At 46.1% G+C, this 22520-nt stretch overlaps 1 protein-coding gene across 1 annotated transcript; it reads right to left on the minus strand.

The window, feature by feature from the left end:
- Positions 1-2579: 2579 nt before the first annotated feature.
- Positions 2580-11506, minus strand: LOC149273587 (fibulin-5-like). Its single transcript, XM_089506116.1, has 9 exons — positions 11458-11506; positions 10805-11035; positions 10410-10532; positions 4831-4947; positions 4402-4521; positions 4166-4288; positions 3753-3879; positions 3413-3608; positions 2580-2741 (listed from the first exon to the last, which is right to left on the minus strand). Exons 1-9 carry the CDS (start codon positions 11483-11485, stop codon positions 2580-2582), a joined length of 1227 nt encoding a protein of 408 aa, XP_089362242.1. The 5' UTR covers positions 11486-11506.
- Positions 11507-22520: the final 11014 nt, after the last annotated feature.

Consider the following 22520-nt stretch of genomic DNA (forward strand, 5'->3'; position numbering starts at 1 on the left):
TGTATGATTGGGGTGCTGTGTATTTGGGGTGCTGTATGATTGGGGTGCTGTGTATTTGGGGTGCTGTGTATTTGGGGGGCTGTATGATTGGGGTGCTGTGTATTTGGGGTGCTGTATGAGGAGTTATATTTCACCCCGATCCATATCCTGTTACTGAAATAGCAAATATATTTGGGGTTTCCCCTCATTTTCAATTGAAAGGACTGAAAAGTGTTAATAATTTCACATAACATCTCACACAATTCCTTTATATTGGGAAATTCAATCTATTTACCCCGTTTAATTTATAAAGCCGTTTCCTGCTGTTTCTATACACATTATCGGGGGGTTTAGGGCCGTAGAACCCTGCGATACCCCCATACCCAGCAAACATTCTGACCTCCTAGAAAAGAGGGGCATCAGGGGGGGAGAGAGGGGCATCAGGGGAGGGAAAGAAAGAGAAGGATGAATGGAGGAAAGAGGGGGCACAGAGGAGGAAAGAGGGACACAGAGAGGGACTGGCAAGACTAAAAGGAGACTCTTGAGAGGTATGTTAACCCCCCTGATAATAGTGGTCCATAGTTTCAGATTTGCTGTTAAAAGCATGGTTGCAGGTGACAGCAATGACCACAGGGGTGGAGCTTAGTGAAGCCACACCCACCAGCACTAAAGCTCCACCCAGATTTTCCTCATGCCAATTTTATCCCTTCTCTCTTTTCTTGATCCTCTCACCTCTGTCTTTTCTCTCCCCTCTCTCATCCTTTTCCTCCACCCCCCTTTATATGTTGCCTCTCTACCTACCCTTTTCCTCCTCTCATCTCTTTTTTCTCTCTTTTCTTTCTTGTCTGTCCTCTTTCGCTCATCTCATTTCACCCACAGGGGGGCAAATATAGTCTGAAATTCCCCAATTAGGAAGCTGCCCCGCGGCTTGGGGGCCAGTCTCGTGCCCGCAGCGGCAGAGCGGTGTTCCCGCTGCCCGTGGCCCTTGCCCAGTAACGTGGCCGCCGGGAGCCGCTCCCAATTCTTCAAGAGCTTTTAAATGGGCTATTATAGGATTGGGGGGGTATTTACCGGATTGGAAACCTGAGCACCGGGTTCGGCCGAGTTCAAGAAATAAATGCCGTTCGTGGAAAGTCCTGAATTAACCCCTTAGTCGCTGGAAGCTTTTTTAACCCCCCCCCCTGCTTTTCTTGACCGCCAACGGCCCCGTGGCAATACATAGAATTTTACGTGGCTGGGGGGGTAAATTGAGACGCTCGGGGGGCATCTGCCAAGACTGGATTATCCCCCCCCCATTAATATTAAATCGTTTTAGTTACACCTCGGGCCAGGCATTGTAGTCGCCCCCCGGCTGCGGTCACCTTCATCGCGCTTCCTTTACGTGATGCGATCCGTGAATAACCGCTATGTTCTAGGAGTTTAGAGAACAAAGCCCCCCGCGTAACAGATGTTCTTTACTCCAAGGAGACCCCAAAGACGTTTCCACGAAGCACATATCGCTGCGTTTGGCGATTATCGCTGCGTTTGGCAGACGATTCCTTTCATCCGGTCACATCTTGGCCATTGTGTAGAGGGGAGGTCGCGACCTTCACTCCCCGATGGCGGGTACAAGAAACGGCTGCCAACGCACGGAGATCCGTAAAGCCCGACAGGACGGGAGCTGACGGGGGACTGATATTAGTACAAGAAGCCATAATCTATGTTTCTATGGAATTTAAGAAGGGTGGTAGATATGTGGAACAGCTTCCCAGCAGAGGTGGTAGAGGGTAATACAGTGAGGGTATTAAATGCATGGGATAGACATACGGCTCTTGAATCTAAGACGAGACCAACGACTGATTAAGGTTCGAGTCGTTACAGCAGGAGAAACGGGTGACTAGACGGGGGCCGGATGGGGCCGATCTGCCGGCAGCTCTGCCCTATACCGTCATGTAGCTTTGATTTTGCGCTGAGGCTGTTTCTTATAACATATATATATATATTAATAAAGTATTAAATAATGTTAATAGTCACACGAGGCCAAGCGACGGGTCCAAAACATTACTTTTGTTTCTTTTAATGAAGTTCAGCAATAAAAAAAAAAACATTTAAAACATTAATTTTGTTTTTAACAAAATAAACAAAACCTTTAAGAAGTATATCGTTTAAATTACAATATTCCTTTCCCGATGCGACAGCCGCCACGGGCTACAGAAGAAAAAAAAAACTACGCAGATCCCGGAGAATTAACAAGAAACAAAGAAATGCAAAAAAAAATAAAATAGACATTTCAATTAAAGGGACGGTAACCATGACTACCTGCCGCCGGCAACCAGGACAAAGGGGGGCGCTTGTCACTTTGTAGCGCCCTTTGTACAGCCCTTTGATAAGAGCGACGCTGTGATCCAGACCCTTGCGTGTTAGCTGGGGATGATGGGCATTGTAGTCTTTATTATGCTTTGATATGGAAGGGGTTCAGATTGCGTAACAGTTCTGTCGGCTCTTATTTAACTACTTAGGTGCCAAGTGGTAAGAAGGCTTTGACATGAGCTGGAGCTTACTGGTTTTCAAAGAGTTAACGGCGCCGTCGTGAATGGAACCCGGCGCAGCGATCCGCGCACTCAGAAGGAGTACGGCGACACGAAGACGCTCAGCCGGATGACGGAGCTGCCGCGGAAGTTCACCACGGTGTTCACCGTCACCATCTCCAGGTCCAGCACGATGTCCCGCGGGCCCTTGATGGGCCGCGTCATCACCAACGTGGCGCTGATAGGACCCGTTTGCTGCGGGAGAAGCGGAAAGAGGCGTCAATTTACAAAGAAACCCCAAAATTCAGGAGCGAGACCCCCCCTGATTATTACATCACAGCCATTGGGGGCAGCTGTTGGCGTCCCTGTGCTTGGCTGAGGGTGATGGGGGTCCCGGTTCTAGATACGGATTAAAGGTGCCGTGCCGCTCACTCTGCTGAGTTTAATAAACTCCCGGATACTTTATTCATACTTTTTTTTGTTGTTGTTAGGAGACCTAAAGGGTGCCGTGAAAGCAGCCACTGATTGGCCGTTGCCGTAGAAACACAAAAGCTTCTTAAATGTTTCTGTATTGTCCTCGTAATGGAAGCTTCAGGAGAATAAAGTGACGGCCGAGAGCAACGGACGCTCCGCAGAGCCAAATCCCTGCGTGAAATACGATAAAGACTCCGACAAACGGCGGGTTGGCCCCCCAAATATCCTCTCTCTTTGGTAACCAGAGGCTGAGATGGAATGGAAGGAAGTTTTACTTTACTGAGAGGGTGGTAGATAAGTGGAACAGCCTCCCAGCAGAGGTGGTAGAGGGAATTAAACATGCATTAGACATATGGCTCCTGAATCTAAGACGAGACCAACGACTGATTTGAGTCTTTACAGCAGGAGAGACAGGCGACTAGGCGGGGGCCGGATGGGGCCGCAGCTCTTACCCTCATGTAGAACTCTCTGCCCTCGTTGCCCGACTTGATCTGGAAGATGTAGTAGGCCCCGGGGTAGCGGGTGGTCGCCTGCATCTGGAAGACGTCGGTGGGCACGGTGCGGCTGGAGATGAGGTCCATGTGCCGGTGGACGATGGTGAACGGCTGGTCTCGGCAGGCCGGGTTCTCCACCTGACACATGCAGCGGCTGCGCAGGACACACAGGGGCTCGTCAGCAACCCGCCTGCCCCCCGAGATCCCAGAATGACCCCACCGGGGGGGGTGACTTTATACCCCCCCCCGGCACTTACCTCTACGTACATGTCTAGTAAGGACCTGCGCAGTTACTCACTTTTCATTGATCTTAATGTACGGATCCTCGCATCTCACCGCGTCGATGCATTTGTAGGCGCCGGGAATGTTAAAGCAGGTCTGCTGCGCGCTGCACGTGTTGTTCCTCGTATCGCATTCGTCGATATCTGGAAAATGATCGCTAATTAGCTATGGGAAGAATATACGGTCCATACCCCTGCTTGAACACAGGTGACTCAATCAAGTGTGTCTTTTAAGTCAAGATTTCCATGCGGGCCGGTATTAGAGCCGTTTGGGTGGCACATTTGCTGCGTGGTATCTTGACGATGGGATTTAAAGGGTAAATATTTAAAGCATCCCATGGGGGGGGGCAGCTCATTCAGAAAATCCCGGGGGGGGGGGTAATTATTCCTCCACCGTATCTTTTGGACGGACATTTTGGGCTCGGCTCACCCTGGCAGCTCCGGCTGTCATCGAGAAGCACGTAGCCCGACGGGCAGCTGCAGTAGTACGACCCCGGCTGGTTGACGCACTCGTGCTGACACAGGAATTCCGACACGCTGCACTCATCCATATCTACAACAAGAGGATACGCCGGTGAGGCCGGGAGGAAAGACGGCGGGATCGCTCTATAGGGGTTCATCTTGTACGCAGCCGCCGGCCCCCCGGGGCCGCGGCCTGTAATTTACCGCTGCAGTTAACCCCGTCCTCCTCCAGCTCGTAGCCGGGTTCGCAGCGGCACAGGTAGGAGCCGTAGGTGTTGAGGCAGCTCTGCACGCAGGGGTTTTCCGTGACGCACTCGTCAACATCTGCAAAATCAGAGAGTCAACCGGTCAGCGACGTCCATTCCAGACACACAGCCCAGAAACCGGTTCGGTACTGGACCAGAGAACAACGTCAGGGTTCAATAAACCAAGAGGGTGATAGTTAAGTAGAACAGCCTCCCAGCAGAAGTGGCAGAAGGTAATACAGTGAGGGGATTAAACATGCATGGGATAGGCATACGGCTCCTGAATCTAAAACTAGACCAAGGAGCGTGTTTATCTTAAGACACCCCCGTGTTATAACATATTCATGTTCCGCGGGTCGGGGGGGGCAGCATGTGGCTCGTCACGTACCTTGGCAGGACCTTCCGTCTTCGTTCAGGATGAAGCCCGGGTTGCACGTACAGGAATAGGACCCCGGGACGTTGGCGCACAGCTGCTGGCAGTACCCGAAGCGGCATTCGTCGATGTCTGCGGGTACCGAGTACAGAGTATCGTTTGGATGCAGAGTAACATTTAGTAGTAACAGTAACGTCATCATCATGAACAGAGCTGTCCTAACGTCTCCCGTCTGCGGCTCAAGAACATTTATTCCACTGCCACGTTTGAGCTGGGAGCTCAGCTCTCATTGCCTACAATGGGGAATCTACTGAGCATGTGCGAGAAGTGTACTGGGATATGCTCCCTGCTGTACGTAGCAGCGGAGGGGGAGGAGCCAAATGAGACAGAAGAACGCCAATAACTCGAGAACGCCTGCACCGATTTACATGCCGTAAAATGCACCGGAGTCTGTGCAAAACGCACTCTAATATGAAAGTAGGAGTTCCTGTACCTGCGCGAGACAATTACTTAACAATGGCTGCTTGCAATGGCTGCGCATATCCAACCGTTGACCGCACTCATGTGATCAGGTGGCCGCTGGGCTTCCCCATCATCCCCAGTCAGGCCCTAAGAATCCACAAGAGTGTTAAGTATGTTTCAGGCTGCACTCCCTGTCCACGGGCCGCGTCATGGGGTGGGGATCGGTGTGAAGCTTTACCACTTGGGGACTTAATAACCGTCTCCGAGACATCAGAGGATGAGATTCTTTGAAGTGGCTGGAGGTTCCGCTCCTCTTGCGTTACGGGCAGCACACGGGGTCAGGCGTGTGAGCGTCACTCAGACACGGGATGGCGTCTGCGTTTGATCTCTGCATCATTATTAGCGGAACCCGCATTAGGAAAGCCTCAGTCGTTGGGTCTCATCTTAGATTCAAGAGTCATAGCTCTTTCCCATGCATGGTAGATAAGTGGAACAGCCTCCCAGCAGAAGTGGTAGAGGGTAATACAGTGAGGGTATTAAACATGCATGGGATAGACATACGGCTCCTGAATCTAAGACGACCTACGACTAATTAAGGTTCTGGGTATCAATGATGATTATTATTATATTGTTATTATTATTGTTGTAATAATAATAAAATAATAATAATAATAATGATAATAATGATGATAATAATAATAATAATGATAAAAATAATAATAATGATAATAATAATAATGATAAAAATAATAATAATAATGATAATAATGATAATAATAATAATAATAAAGCCCTACAGGTGACGGTGAAGATGCTCAATGCGCCCTCTTGTGGTCATTTTCATAACCTACAACTGGATGTTAAACCTTAAATTTGAAAAAGAAAAAAGACATTTTTTGGAGCATTAAAGGCGCGATCGCAAGCCTTTAGGGCCGATATGCAGGAATATGAACTGTTTTCTGCTACAGAATAACACATTGAATACAAAGAGTGTGGTAGAGAAAGATACGCAGCAGTTATGTGATTAAAACAACACTGCAGTGACATAACGCCAAATGCGCCTATATTGCCGGACTGTACCATAACCACTATTTACTCGTTGGCCTGTGCAACAAATCTAAATTATGATGTCATTGCAGCCGTTCTTTGATCAGCTCTGACAATCTGCCAGCTGGGATTCTGACACACAGCTGTTACTGACTGTAAGCAGCATCCACGCTCTCTGCTTTGAGTGTCAACTATTTCCTCTGGAGGCTCCATAAAAAAAATTAAAGCTGAACTTCAGACTTTTTACTGCTCGTATCAGATAAAAAACAATCTTCCGTAAATATTCTTGTTTTCTCTTTCAACCCAGTTGTAGTTTTTTCCCCCGTAATATAATGTTTTCAGGCAGCTGCATATCAGCCATTTGTATGATTCTCGCTCTGTTATCTGATCCCCGATCTACTAAACACCCCGACTCCTTATCATACTGCCTGTGGGAACAATAGAATGGCTCAGTCTTAATCACCCAGCCGGACTGTCTGGCTTATGAAAGTCTATGGAGGAACGGACTTCATTAGCATCGCCATAAAGCATCAGCTCAGTGTGGGGTTTGATCCGGGAAAGTCACCCAAAATATCACATGACTGCCAGCAACGGCCGCTCCAGGTCTGCAGATAAAGAGAGTTTATTGGAACAAAATGAGATAAAACCTGACATTACTGTATACAGCGCTGGGGGGTTATATTACTGTATACAGTGCTGGGGGTTATATTACTGTATACAGCGCTGGGGGGTTATATTACTGTATACAGCGCTGGGGGTTACATTACTGTATACAGTGCTGGGGGGTTATATTACTGTATACAGCGCTGGGGGTTATACTACTGTATACAGCGCTGGGGGTTACATTACTGTATACAGTGCTGGGGGGTTATATTACTGTATACAGCGCTGGGGGTTATATTACTGTATACAGTGCTGGGGGTTATATTACTGTATACAGCGCTGGGGGGTTATATTACTGTATACAGCGCTGGGGGTTACATTACTGTATACAGTGCTGGGGGGTTATATTACTGTATACAGCGCTGGGGGTTATACTACTGTATACAGCGCTGGGGGTTACATTACTGTATACAGTGCTGGGGGTTATATTACTGTATACAGCGCTGGGGGGTTATATTACTGTATACAGCGCTGGGGGTTATATTACTGTATACAGCGCTGGGGGTTACATTACTGTATACAGCGCTGGGGGGTTATATTACTGTATACAGCGCTGGGGGTTATATTACTGTATACAGCGCTGGGGGGTTATTACTGTATACAGCGCTGGGGGTTATATTACTGTATACAGCGCTGGGGGTTATATTACTGTATACAGCGCTGGGGGGGTTATATTACTGTATACAGTGCTGGGGGGTTATATTACTGTATACAGCGCTGGGGGGGTTATATTACTGTATACAGCGCTGGGGGGGTATATTACTGTATACAGTGCTGGGGGGTTATATTACTGTATACAGTGCTGGGGGGGTTATATTACTGTATACAGCGCTGGGGGGGGGGTTATATTACTGTATACAGTGCTGGGGTTTATGCCCAAGGAGGAGAATGTTATATTTTCTAGACTTCCCCTTTAAGAAAGGTCGCCATGGAAATCCATGGTATAATATCACAAAATGTGTGTTTTAAAGCACTTGGTGTAAAGCATATACTTGAGTTATGGGACCGGCAGCAGATGCAAGAAAAGTTTTATGTTTTTGGACAAAACTAAAAACTCTGAACATTTCTTTCTAGGAGAGGGGGGAGAGAGAAGGAGAGAGAGGAGAGGAGAGGGGGGAGAGAGAAGGAGAGAGAGGAGAGGAGAGGGGGGAGAGAGGATTGTGAAATCTGCTGAGGAACAGAGGATGGATTTCAGAGTTAAATGAGATTTCTGGGACGTCACAGAGCCGCCTTTGTTCCGTTCCCCGGCTGCATGAATTTACTTTCAGATGTTTTCTCCATTATTGCTACAAACAACTCCCGACCCCTTCCCAGGAGGAGAGGACTCACGAGGCTTATTTTCACTTTATTCAAAACTTCTTCCTAAAATGCAGAAGACTCTGGAACTCTGGCCCTCCCCGCGCCGGCGCTCACCGCTGCAGGAGCAGAGACCCTGCGTCAGGGGTACCTGGGCTATTATTATTCACTGATCCACATAGCGCCATCATATTGTGCAGCGTTGTACAATGCATAAACATTACATAACAAGCAACACATTGCATAACGACTTAGTCTGAAACAAAAGGTCAGGAGGGCCCTGCACATAACGTCTAATAGGATGATGAGAGTTGTAGTGAAAAAACATCCGGCTTCATAGAATAAAAAAGTTTGATTTTCCAACAAAATATTTAAATTGTAAATCGCATCGATCAGCCGGCTGAGACGTTTTGGGCGATCGGCAAGTTTCTGGTTGAAGGACAGAGCTTTGGAGACCTCAACCCATCAGGGAGACCTCAACCCATCCAGGAGACCTCAACCCATCCAGGAGACCTCAACCAATACAAGAGACCTCAGGCTCATCTGGGAAACCTCAACCCATCCGGGAGACCTCAACCCATCAGGGAGACCTCAACCCATCCAGGAGACCTCAACCAATCCAAGAGACCTCAGGCTCATCTGGGAAACCTCAGGCCCATCTGTGAGACCTTAACCCATTCAGGAGACCTCAACCCATCTGGGAGACCTCAACCCATCTGGGAGACCTCAACCATTCCAGGAGACCTCAACCAATCCAGGAAACCTCAAGGCCCAATTGGGAGATCTCAGGCTAATCCGGGAGACCTCAGGCCCATCTGTGAGACCTCAACCCATTGAGGAGACCTCAGGCCCAACTGGGAGACCTCAAGGTTAATCTGGGAGACCTCAACCTATCCTGGAGACCTCAACCTACCTAGGAGACCTCAAGGTTAATCCGGGAGACCTCAACCTATCATGGAGACCTCAACCCATCCAGGAGACCTCAACCTATCCAGGAGATCCAAAGTCTGTAGGCTACATCAACTCAAAGAAACACACTGAGGCTGCTTAGAATGTGGAGACTTCTGGTGTTTGACCCGGTGACATTCTGTCTAACACTCGGAGAGAAGACAGGGGCCGAATGGGTCTTACTATTATTATTATTATTATTATTATTATATGTATTTAAGCGTTCCCAATAAAATAACGGAGCCGCTAGTTCTAGAACACGAGGTCGCGCTGCGGGAAAGAAGACATAAGGGTTTTTTTTTTTAGCTCCTTCACTTCTTGAACCATCGATGAAAGACTCCGCTGGAAGCTTCTGATCGCAGAGTTCGGGGGAAGGTCACATCGTAGCTGCTTGAAATTCCAATGAAGCCATAAAACCGAGTTCCCGTCCTCCGCTTCTCAACCCCAAGTAACCGCGAATACCGCCCCGGGGTGGGGTAACCCCAAACTAACCGCAGAAAAAGGGGGGATGCCCAATCTGGCCAAAGTCCCGGACGAATCGGGTCCAAGCAATGGGCGTCAGTTTCGTTACCCAGGTCGATGCGATTCGATCCGCGCATGTTCCTTGTCCACGCGCCGTACCGGGGCATCTGGATCTCATCCCCCCCCCCCCCGCTGTTTTATAGACGTGTAAAGTACGTGGTGGTGGAGAGAGCGGCCACATGCCTTCAACCCAACTCCACGTGGCACTCGTCTTTAACCCTTTGGGTGAAGGAACGTTCAACAAAACACCGTTCTGGACTAATGGACATTCTTCTCGCTCATGTGATCCACTTTAACTGCTGAGAACAGACTAAACATCCCACCAAGCAGGGAAAACCCCAGCATCTTCTTACTTGAGCACAGGTGAGACAAAGAAACCTACGGTATCACACCTCCAACCAAGTGTAATAATAAATCGAATAATCTGGCCGGTAAGCGGTGCACGGGGACAGGCATTGACTCGGCGGCTTCTCTGAGGGGCCCCCGTTATCCTGCACCCCCCCCCACATCGTTACCTTAAATCCAGATGCATAGTTTCTCAAGGTGAAACATGGGGGGTCCTAGGGCAAGATGGGTGGGCTCAACAGAGCCCAGATTTTTCGTGTGACGTTAGATCAGACTGAGCGGCCCCCAATACCCAGTCCGTAGGCACTTACCTAAACACTGCCCTTCCAGCAGCCAGTAGCCCTCGGTGCAGGAACACGTGTAGCCCCCCTCCGTGTTTATACAGATCTGGGTGGGGTTGCAATGGTGGGTTTCGCTGGCGCATTCATCGACATCTGCAACAGGAAGAGAGGGCGTTAGCGCATCGGCTGCCCCTACTGCCAGAGCCCCCAACTGTCTGACAAACACCCCCAGGACCCCCGATATAAACAGGCCAATGGCTGGAGAAATGTATCCGGGTCACTTTTTATGGCTACATAATTACTTAGCAATACGTCAGGTAAAAGACTGAATGAATCCCCACCCCCAGTCACGCCTCCAACCACACCCCCTAAACAAAAAATGCCCTTCTCGGGGTATTTCAGATGTGGGGGGGTTATGGGCTCACCGGCGCACTGACTGTTCTCATCTAACTGATACCCAAAGCGACAGATAAGGGGCCGGGACGGCGAAGGGAAGTTGGGCGCAGGAAGTGGCGCCACGGCGGGCAGGAAGGTGTTGCGGTACGTCGTTCGGAACATGCTGTTGGTCCTGGGGATGCAGAGGTAGCCCCCGTTCTGGTTGACGCACATCATATCCCCCCGGCAGGGGTCGGCGATGGTGCGACACTCATCCACGTCTGGGGGAAAAAGAGGTTATTTCGCCAAAAAGAGGCAAAGCCGGCGTTATTCAATCCAGTTAATATCCTTAAATTATCTGCCCCTCCCTCACAATCACCAGAGAGACCCGGCGTTATCGGGGAGGAATAATCCTGCAGATATGATGGCTGCTCCCATGCTCTACACATAACGGGGGGTTCTATGAAAGGTCTTTAACTCGTTTTCCTTCCAGTGGGATTAGCAGAAACCAATAAAGGGTTAACGGATAAAATGTATCTCTTTATTCTGGTTGATTTGTATTTTTTTCCCCCAAAACATCAAACGACAAAATAAAATGAAAACTAATTTAAAACACATTTTCCCCCCATTTATCTCCCATTCTGAGTCTCATATCTGGCCCGGGGGAATCGGCCCCCCGCGGCCCCTTTCGTGACTGCCGTACCTAAGCACTGCCCGGTGGAGCGGTCCATTTCAAAGCCGTTGTTACACTGCTGCTGAAACACAAGACGAAACACGCACGTTAAACAGTCATACCTGCCAACTGCCCCAGGGTTTTGGGCTCAGTCCTGTCCCGGGAATTATATTATTCCAACATTTTGCCCCGAGTATTTGGAAATGTATATAGGCCGCTATTTTTAACCCAACGTGAGGAATTTCACCAGCAAGACTGCGGAGATATGCTTTGGTTTTTTTGGGTTTTTTTTATGACATCATAAACGGGAAACATGACGACAATAAATATAAATAAAAATAAAATACTCATGCCGTGTCCAGGATCCCGTTGGCAAAAACAGAGGAATTAAAACCTTATCGCAAACATGGCCGGGAACTTATTATCCAGAATAATTGTCTGTTGCGGGGAGGAAGAAGAAAGAAGAAGAAGGAAAAAGAAGAAGAAGAAAGAAGAAGTAAGAAAAAGAAAGAAGAAGAATGTGTTTGTTACACGAAGGGCACCCTGGCGTTGTTCGCAGAAAGCAGAGGGCGAGGGTCTGGTTATCCGTATTGAGCAATTTGTTGGAGATAGTCAGGGATGGACGTTTCTCGTTACAGTGAGGTTTAATTTGGGGAAAACCTTAAGATTCTGTAAAAATGTATCCATATTTCTTTTTATGGAAACGTGTCCTCTGGCAGACCCGGCGCTGATCCTTACCTGAGCAGAGCCGAAATGTGGAAGGTGCAGGCTGAGGGAGAGCAGCGCCAGGATTCTACAACACGAAAACAAAAGGGTTAACGGCAAAGGGCACAGAACAAAAAGGATCCCACGTTCCGGGCTGGCGGTATCTATTTAACGGAAAATAAAAATTATATTAGAAGCCCACCATGGGGGGCATTCAGCAATTTATTGGTATCGGCCTCAGCATTCTGGTGACTGTTCAATGAATGCACTACTCCTTTAACTTATTATTGATAAATAACACTAGTAGCAATTAAAATATTTCTTGCGTTAACGCACACGTTTTAACTTACTATGTTCTGTAATAAGAAGTGGTTCCCGTATTTTGTGCCAACCGAAACATGGCCGCCGGGGAGCAGAATCCAAAAGCCAGGGCTGCCAAACCCAAGATGGCGCACAGCCACGTTACTGTCAGTGTTTAAGGACTCCGTCAACCACAGGCGTGATGGGAAAAAACCGCCCAAAAACAACAGAAAAGGGGGAATAGAAAACTCGATATAAAAATATAAATCCCCCAGCGGATGGAGGCCAAAAACGTTTAGAAAATCTCTCCTCCATCGCTGGATGTAAAGCCGGCCAATCGTCTCATTGATTAAATCAGCGGTTGAATCATTTTAAATATATTTTCAATAAATGATTGCGTTCTATCTTTCTGTTATGTGTATGTAAGACGTGACGTCCCGTCAGCTAGACGTCGGGCTTGGGGTCGCTGCCAGTAATGTGAGTCGGGGGGGGGGGCCGTCTGCGGGCCGGTTTAATGGTATATTTTTCTTGGCCGGGCTCCGTGGTCTCTGGTAGTGAAATCACGCGCAGGAATGATTCACTAATTTGTGGAAAAAAACCACAGGAAAACAGACTCATTTTCCACTCCATTAAACGAGGATCTGGGACTCCCCGCCTATCCAGCCAACGTCTTCGGAACGCAAGAGACTCGCTGCCATCGGCCCCGAAAGCACAAGGACCCAGGAATGGCCGATTCCACCGAAGTTTGTATCAAGAGACTGAGGTTCTGGACCTGCCAAGCGGACTGAGGTTCTGGTCCCGGGGTCTAAAAAACCCGAAAGCCACTGTGTGGCCCTGGACCATGGATGGTTAAAGCACCCAGAAGTTATGGAATCCTAGTCCCGCTCCTGCGTCCCGTTCAGAATGCTGGATTTGGACCGGGTCAGACTGGGATACGGATCAACGGGTTCTACGCACCAGATCGCAGACAGATCGCTGACTGGGGGTAGTGGATCCCGGAGGTGCTGCTCAGGGGATTCCAGACCCCCTCGGACTCGCTGTCACTCCGGATCACTGCCTCGTCACATGGATTCGCTTTTATATCGCTTTCTTATATTAAAACCATGCTGTAATCTACTGGATCTCTGGCACTTGGATGATCCGATACGAGAACGCAGATATACTAGAAGTTACCCGTGACTTGGTCACAAGATCCCTTTTCACCAGCGACCGGATCACAACATTGTGGAGTGAAGACACCACTGATGGGGGTTATTACTAAATACGGTGATCCTGGTGCAAAGTTTGGAAAGTGGTCTTATCGCCATAGCAACCAAAACTTACTGAGCCGATCCATTGGTCGCCCTGCCGATTAGACCACTTTTTCAAACTTGTTACTACTAAAGTCGCGTCTAAAATGTAAAAAATTCTAAATAAATAAAAAAAAAAATAATAATCCCAGATTTGCGGTCACAGAATTCTAAAAAGTATCCATTGTTTTATTGGAATCTGTTTTCTTCCGTGAATTGTGCAAGAAGGGAGCGTTTGCTGAACGATGTTCCGCTGAGAACAGTATGAATGGATTTGGCCGCCCCGCGTCCCCGGTGACCCGTGCTTCCCGTGCAAAACATTCCTGAATACGTAAAGCTGGCGTGATATAGATCGGAGAGGAGGGACGAGGACATCAACGCGGTGTCTTCATTCACAGAGTCGTGTTTCTCGCCATTACCCTGACGGCGAGCCAACCGAGCATTAACCCGCCGGCAGCGCGTGAGATAAAGCTCCTCGTCCCCCTGGCTCTCAAAGGGTTAATACCAGCGCCCCTTAAAGTTCTATCTCTCACACACGCATTGGGTGTAGAAGCGCCCCAAGCTTTAGTTCACAAATCTCAGATAAAGTGCGCATGTGTGCTTGGGAGCCATCGCTATCTCGCACAAACAAAGGGTTAAGAATCCGAATTCTGTAACTGTTTTAACGCGGAAAGATTTTAAAGAGTTAAATTGTGCCGCTTCTGATATCGGAAAGAGTTTGGGATAAAAATGTGCACAGAAATCAGAGAATGTACAACTAAGTCAACCCCTGCTTTGATATAGTCAGCTAGATTGTAAGCTCTTTGGGGCAGAGATCTATAATTTCACTTCGTTTCAAGCACCTACTCTTTCCGTGTTCTTATAGAAATGATCTCCTGTTTAATAGAAACATTTTACACAACCACGTGAAAATCTGACTGAACGTGTTACACGCAGAGACGTGACGTACGCGTTTATAAAACATACGTTCATAGAGAGCACAGAAATATTTACATCGAAACATTCCGGGGACAGCATCAGGTTTTGTTGTTTTGTCAACATAAACGTTGTAAAAAAAAAAAGAACGAACAAAAAAAAGAACAGAAATATTCTAAAAAAATACAGTAATAAAAAAAAAAGAACTGCAACATTCTAAAAATAATAATAAACAAAAAAGGAACATAAACATTCTAAAAAAAATAATAAACAAAAAAAGAACAGAAACAATCTAAAAAAAAATAAGAAAAGGACAGAAATATTCTAAAAAAATAAATAAAAAAAGAACAGAAATATTCTACAAAAATAAATAAAAAAGAACAGAAATATTCTAAAAAAATAAATAAAAAAGAACAGAAATATTCTAAAAAAAAATACAAAAAAAAACAGCAACATTCTAAAAAAAAAACCAACTTTCTTTACTGCTAGCGAGTTCTGGATAGAGATATACTGCGGGGGGGGAATGTCTCGGCTAGTGGGACACCTGCTCTATAGCATGTCTGGATCTATAGGAGAATCTGGGTTTTCTGCTGGGATTTTCGGTGTTTTCCAGGAATTCACGTAAAGACAGAATTTTAGGAGCTGCTTTAGAATAATAAAAGCCCCGGTACTCACCGTAGTGGGAGCATGTTCCTGCCCTGGAGCAATGTGTGGAAGTGAAGCGATGTGACCCGGGGTGGGATGCGTCCGCTCGCTCACAGCCTGGACTCGGGACTGAGGGGGCAACCGCTTGGGTTTAACTCCCTGTCTGTAACTCCGCATTAAACCAATTGCAGGAGGAATGCAAAAAATGAACCCTTCATTTTCTGAGTATGTTAAACAATGCAACGGGGGGCCTCGGCTCAGACAGATGGTTCCGATTACTCCGTTCACAAATTGGCCAGACCCCTCACAACAATCTTGGGGGTAACTGCCAAGATAGAAGGGGGGCAGGCAGACACAATAAGTGCTTTAACCATTCCGTGACCAGAAGCCAGCGAGATACAGAGCATTACATTCTTGCCCTGAGTAGAGTACAGACATATCACTCAATTAATTAGGACAGACAGGCAGTTAGAAAAAAAGGATATACGGCCACGGCCACGATAACACCAATATCACATTTTATATTTAAGTATTTCTTTCTGAATCAGCACGGCAGTGGTATTTATAGACAAAAAAACAGCTAATTACATTCAACGCTATAGCAAAACCCCTTTTGGAGTCCTGCACCAGTTGGAAATATTTTTATAAAATATACAAAAGGAGCGGGCTGGGGTTTTTACGCTCTGGAGTCAGTGAGGCTTGTTTGCAGAGAACAGAATTTAACCTAATTATATATTAACCAAATTAAATATTGGGTCAATTCAAGTTTTAGTGTGTTACACATTTGCATTTTTACAGAGGACCGCTGTTGAAATACACATTAAAAACATAACTGAACCATGAAGTGTTGTAAACTTCCCCTATCTAGAAGCGATGTAAACGTTTCCCCTATTTCATATTGTTTTAAATATTTCCCCTATCTAGAAGTAATGTAAACTTTCCCATATCACAAAGTGTAAACTTTTCCCGTATCTCAAAGTGTTGTACACCTATTTCAAAGTGTTGCAAACCTTTCCCCTATCTAGAAGTGATGTAAACGTTTCCCCTATCAGGGAAGTGTTGCAAACCTTTCCCCTATCTAGAAGTGATGTAAACGTTTCCCCTATCAGGAAGTGTTGCAAACCTTTCCCCTATCTAGAAGTGATGTAAACTTTTCCCCTATCTGGAATTATTGTAAACTTTTCCTCTATCTGGAAGTGTTATAACCTTTTTCCTATCTGGAAGTGATGTAAACTTTTCCCCTATATGGAAGTGATGTAAACTTTTCCTCTATCTGGAAGTGTTGTAAACTTTTCCTCTATCTGGAAGTGTTATAACTTATAACCTTTTCCCTATTTAGAAGTGTTGTAAACGTTTCCCCTATCTGGAAGTATTGTAAACTTTTCTCCTAACTGGAATTGTTGTAAACTTTTCCCCTATCTGGAAGTGTTATAACCTTTTCCCTATCTGGAAGTGATGTAAACTTTTCCCCTATATGGAAGTGATGTAAACTTTTCCTCTATCTGGAAGTGTTGTAAACTTTTCCTCTATCTGGAAGTGTTATAACCTTTTCCCCTATCTGGAAGTGTTATAGCCTTTTCCCTATCTGGAAGTGATGTAAACTTTTCCCCTATATGGAAGTGATGTAAACTTTTCCTCTATCTGGAAGTGTTATAACCTTTTCCCCTATATGGAAGTGATGTAAACTTTTCCTCTATCTGGAAGTGTTGTAAACTTTTCCTCTATCTGGAAGTGTTAGAACTTATAACCTTTTCCCTATTTAGAAGTGTTGTAAACGTTTCCCCTATCTGGAAGTATTGTAAACTTTTCCCCTATCTGGAAGTGTTGTAAACTTTTCCCCTATCTGGAAGTGTTATAACCTTTTCCCTATCTGGAAGTGATGTAAACTTTTCCCCTATATGGAAGTGTTGTAACCTTTTCCCCTATCTGGAAGTGTTATAGCCTTTTCCCTATCTGGAAGTGATGTAAACTTTTCTCCTAACTGGAATTGTTGTAAACTTTTCCCCTATCTGGAAGTGTTATAACCTTTTCCCTATCTGGAAGTGATGTAAACTTTTCCCCTATATGGAAGTGATGTAAACTTTTCCTCTATCTGGAAGTGTTGTAAACTTTTCCTCTATCTGGAAGTGTTATAACATTTTCCCTTATCTGGAAGTGTTATAGCCTTTTCCCTATCTGGAAGTGATGTAAACTTTTCCCCTATATGGAAGTGATGTAAACTTTTCCTCTATCTGGAAGTGTTATAACCTTTTCCCCTATATGGAAGTGATGTAAACTTTTCCCCTCTCTAGAAGTGATGTAAACTTTTCCCCTATCTGGAATTGTTGTTAACTTTTCCCCCTATCTAGATGTGCGCTATAATTTATTTCCTGTTTCTGACGTTATTGTGAGACATGTGTGGAGTTTGTCTCGTTGTTTAGCTGCGCTCACATTATTCACTATTACTGATATTCACCAGTATAGTAAACCCGCGTTGATGCTGCACTTATTCTTTTCTATTTATTTTCGGATAATAATCAGGACTCTTTTTTTTCCATATCATGGAAATAAAAACATGCTTTAATTTTATTTACTATACAAATGAACGCTACGGCCCTGGAATGATACTTTTACAGAACAGATTATACAAAAAGCAAATAAACTGTTAACCCTTTCAGTGTCAACAGTGGAAAGGCACATTTTCTTTTCCAGAGTGAAAAAAAATGTGCTCCAGTATGGGGGCGACGGGGGGGTAATATCCTGCGCGATATCACAGCAAGATCGCTATCGTAACCGAGCACCATTAGCAAAGCCAGACCCCCAGACTGACGAGTGATGGAAGCCAAGACCCCCAGACTGACGAGCGATGGAAGCCAAGACCCCCAGTACCGCAGCGACTAACATTTGGGAGCAAACTGTGCTTTTAGTATCCGTGACTATCCCTTTAAACAGCGCAATAACTTCATATAAAGAAACGTAACCAGATCATTGGTGATGAAAGTTACTCTGCTATCCGGGATTTTGGGGTGAAAACCCCCCCGACCGGTGCTTTGCTTGTGTTGAGGGGGGGGGGGACGCAGCCCAAAAACATAAATTGGTTTTGTTTCACAGGCTCGTTAGCGAGTCCAAGAATTCCGGCACATCTGGAAGCCATCGCCGGACCCTCTCCTCCCCGCGGTGAACGCCAAGCGCAGGCCCTGCGTGACTCCGTATCCTCCGCTGTCATTTCCTTGGGTCCGGATTAAAGTTCTGTGGTCCGAGACCCCCCGACGAGGGGCCCGGAGCCACCAAACATATGGGGGTTACGGAAAATGCTGCGGCTTGAGATCATCTCGCAGCAAACCGCATAAGTGGCCTTTCGGAGACATCACGGCGGGGGGGCTGCAATCAGGGCCAGGATGAATTTGCCCCTAAGCATTAAAAAATAACCCCCCTTACATTCCACCCCCTGCGTTAACGTGAGCAGTTCCACTAAACGCCCACAGACTGTCAACTTCGGAGACCGGGGGCTTTTAGGCAACCTGCACGGACATCCCTGCTGAATTTTTCTCATTGGTGCTCAAATTTCAGTATTTTGCCCCCCAAAATGCCCCTGTAGTTTGTAAGATTAAAGCCTTTACAGTCCTCGGTCTAAACACATCCCAGAGAGCCCTGAAATAAAGGGCCGATTCCCTGCGCCACTTAGCGGTTAATCCCCTTTCACCCAAGCATAGAACAGGTGATTCTTTTTTTTAGGACCCGAACCCCCTCTAGATTGTAAGCTCCTTTGAGCCGGGCCCTCCTCACCTGCCGAATTATGTTATATACTACTTGTTATGTCTATCTATTGTACAGCGCTACGGAATATGATGGCGCTATATAAATAATAATAATACGCCTCCCAGCGCCAACCCGATACTTGGAGAATTGGACCCGGGCAGACCCCCCGACCGCCTCGTTGCATATTTGGATTTTTCACAGGAAAAAGGAATGTTATTTTTTTGATTACGGCGGCTTCTCCACCCAAACCGTGAGAACGTCGCCCCAGCCGCACGTCTTCTCACCGTAACCATTCTCGGGCTGAGGTGGCTTGCATTTATAGACCATTCTGGGGCAAATTTTTTAAATGTGGAGCAGTTCCCATGGGAACCAATGTTTTTGCCGTCTGCTCCGAATTTGGGATCTTTGCACCAAAACCGTTCTGGTTTTACCAGATTAAGTCAAATTATTTTACCCTCCAGTTGTCTTAATTACCCTCATAATTCCTTTTAGATTTTAAAATCATAAATTGCCCCCCCCCCCACTAAGCCCACCATTCCTGGGGTAGATTGTAAGCTCACGGGCCGGGTCCTCGCCTCCTGTATGTATCTGTCTGTGTAAACGTATCTTTGTTAATCACGCTATAGTTAAAGCGTACAGCGCCGCGGACTATGTCAGCGCTTCATAAAAAATGATGGCGTTGTTATTTAACCCACGCCGTGCTGATTTACAAGTATGACTTGAAAATGAAAATAAACCCCCCAAAACTAACGGCCGGCGGGGGGGGGGGTTTGGTGTCTGGCTCTGGAAGCCGCGGCGCGAGGCCGTCTGGATCAACCCGTTAACCATTTATGGAGATGCAGAAAGGCCCACGGGGGCCGGTCACGTCGTTCTGCCAACATCCCCATAAAGAAAGCCTTCAGCGGATCTGGCGGCTGCATTGTCTGAGAATGCAACTGGGATCCGAGTCAGCTGGACGCTTTCTGCCGAAAGCCACCCTTTCACTGCCGGAGGGGGAAGGAAAGGGAGCCGCTCACCTAAACGGGGTGTCCAGAGTCTGACTCCATATGCAAAATAACTTTATGTGCATGCGGAAGCGAATCATGACATCACAGATGAAGTTTTTAACCCCCGCTGGCATGTCGTGTAAACGGCGCTCAGAGCCGAATGGTATAAAATGATGATGTTTAACAGTTCGAGTGCCAGGACAGTTAATAAAGTCCTGCCGGCCCCCCCTGCGGTTTTATTCTTAAGGTTTTGCACATCATTAACTTTCAGTTACGTGTTTACGAGCGGACGGCACCGTGGGGGACAGCGAGCATGCGCGTTAACTCCCGCAGAACAAGACGAGCCGCGGCGTTCCCGAAGAGCCTCGAATCTTTCTAGAAAACCATGGATTTATCTGAGCTTCGGTGAAATATAACCCCCCCCCCCCCCCCCCATTTTTAGCGGTGGTCTCCCATACCAGCTCTGCCGCTCGTCCCGCGGTAAAGACCCTTTATGCCGACCGCATGTAGGCCTTAAAAACAGGCTCAGGGTGAGGAAAGGGTTAATCCCAGAAATCTGTGATTACAGGAAAACGATGCCTTGATTTCCATTAACCCAAAACACATAAGGTTTAAATCATTTGTCTCTACCCCCCTCACAGCGCTGACCCTTATGCAAATTAGTACATATATATATATATATATATATAAATTCTCTAAACCGACCCCACAGAACCGTTGGGGGGTTTAGAGAATAAAAAGTTTGGTTTTCATAAAAGTTCACAAACTTTTCATACAGTTGCCACATAATATATGAATGAATTGGGGAGGAATAACAGATTAATTCTACACAGTTGAGCTGCAGTGGGGTATCCATAAGACTCAATACCACGGGGGAGGCTCGCTGCTGTGGCACGAGGGGTTAAACCGCCGTCGCCTTTCGCACAGAGCAGGTTGGATTGCAGAGACGGGGGCCGCTGGGATATTAATGAGGAAAAAATATCATTAATCTGCTGAGAAAACAAACATTTCTGCGGGAATTTCCCGTCTAGCCGACTTAATGCGCTTTATTGCGACATCGAGGCTTACGGCGGCCGAACGCGAAGCAGCGCGGGTTCTGTTCTGAGAAGTCTGTTAATCTAATCGCTAAAAGAAAGAAAAAACACGTTAAAATAGCAGGAAACGGGAACATTAAACACGATATCTCACGTTTCAGGGATTGCGGCCAAAAAAAGCTCAGAAAAATACGATTATGGGAACCGGAGCACAAACCGGGGGCAGCGCCGAGGCCGCATCGTCTAAACGCCGCCGGCGGGCAGCCGACACACGGTGCGGGGCTTTATTCTCATCCATTAGCAATGTTATTTAATATTTTATATAAACCGCTAGGATTTACCCAAAACGGTGAGGAAGGAGATGTGTTGCCCCGGGGATCTAGGTGGTTCTAGGGCCACACTTTAAACGAGACAACCTTGGACCCTGAAGCGTCCCCCAACTACAAAAGTGGCAAGAATATGTAACTACTACTACCCTCCACCGGCAAAAATATCCAGGTGCTCACAAAAAAAAAACAGTATCATCCAAAAACGTGTTTATTTTCTATACTATAACTTACAAAATCACAAAAATATTCTAAAATTGTTCATACAAAAGTGCCTTAGTGCTTATAATAAAATAGTATGATATCTTATTAAAAATAATAATAAATGTTTCATATGTATCACTGCACCCCAGTGCTTTATATTTATATATATATATATATATATATATATATATATACACACACATACACCATATATATAAAAATATATATATACACACACACACTATATGGCCAAAAGTATTGGGACACCTGACCATTACACCAGCAGGGGCTTTGATGACATCACATTCTAAATACATTATTATTATTATCATCTTTTATTTATATAGCGCCAACAATTTACGTAGCGCTCAATACAGAGACATTAATATGTAGTTGGTCCCCCCATTGCAGATAGAACGGCTTCTGCTCTCCTGGGAAGGATTTCCATGATATTTTGGGGCGATCTTATGATGCGTTTGGCTATTTCAGCCGTCTTTTGCTAAACCGAAATCACATTTTATATAGAATTGTAGCTTTCTTTATTAGCATAGCAGCAGCAAACCCCTTTTTGGAGTCCTGCACCAGTTGGAAAGATTTTCTAAATATACAAAAGAGCGGCTGATGTTCTCCCGAGGAGTTTCCTCGCCATCTACCGGGGAAAGCAAGACAGCCGTTCACAACGTCTAACTGGCTAGTCATATAATAGATTATAATAATAATAATAATATTTAATTCGAGGCCGGAGGCATTGAAACATCGCCCCCCCCCCCCCCCCCAGTAGGACAGATAAATCAGGACTACATTTTTAATACGGTGGAAATAAAACATACCTTAAATTAATTTTATTTACTATACATATGAACACTACAGTCCTGCATTTATACCAAAACAGTATTTTCCAGAACAGGCTTACGGAACCGATATACAAAAAGCAAATAATCTATTAACCCT

The sequence above is a fragment of the Sceloporus occidentalis genome, unplaced genomic scaffold (genome assembly GCF_023333645.1).
Source record: "Sceloporus occidentalis isolate IW3139 unplaced genomic scaffold, rSceOcc1.0.p SCAF_365, whole genome shotgun sequence".
NCBI classification, from domain to species: domain Eukaryota; kingdom Metazoa; phylum Chordata; class Lepidosauria; order Squamata; family Phrynosomatidae; genus Sceloporus; species Sceloporus occidentalis.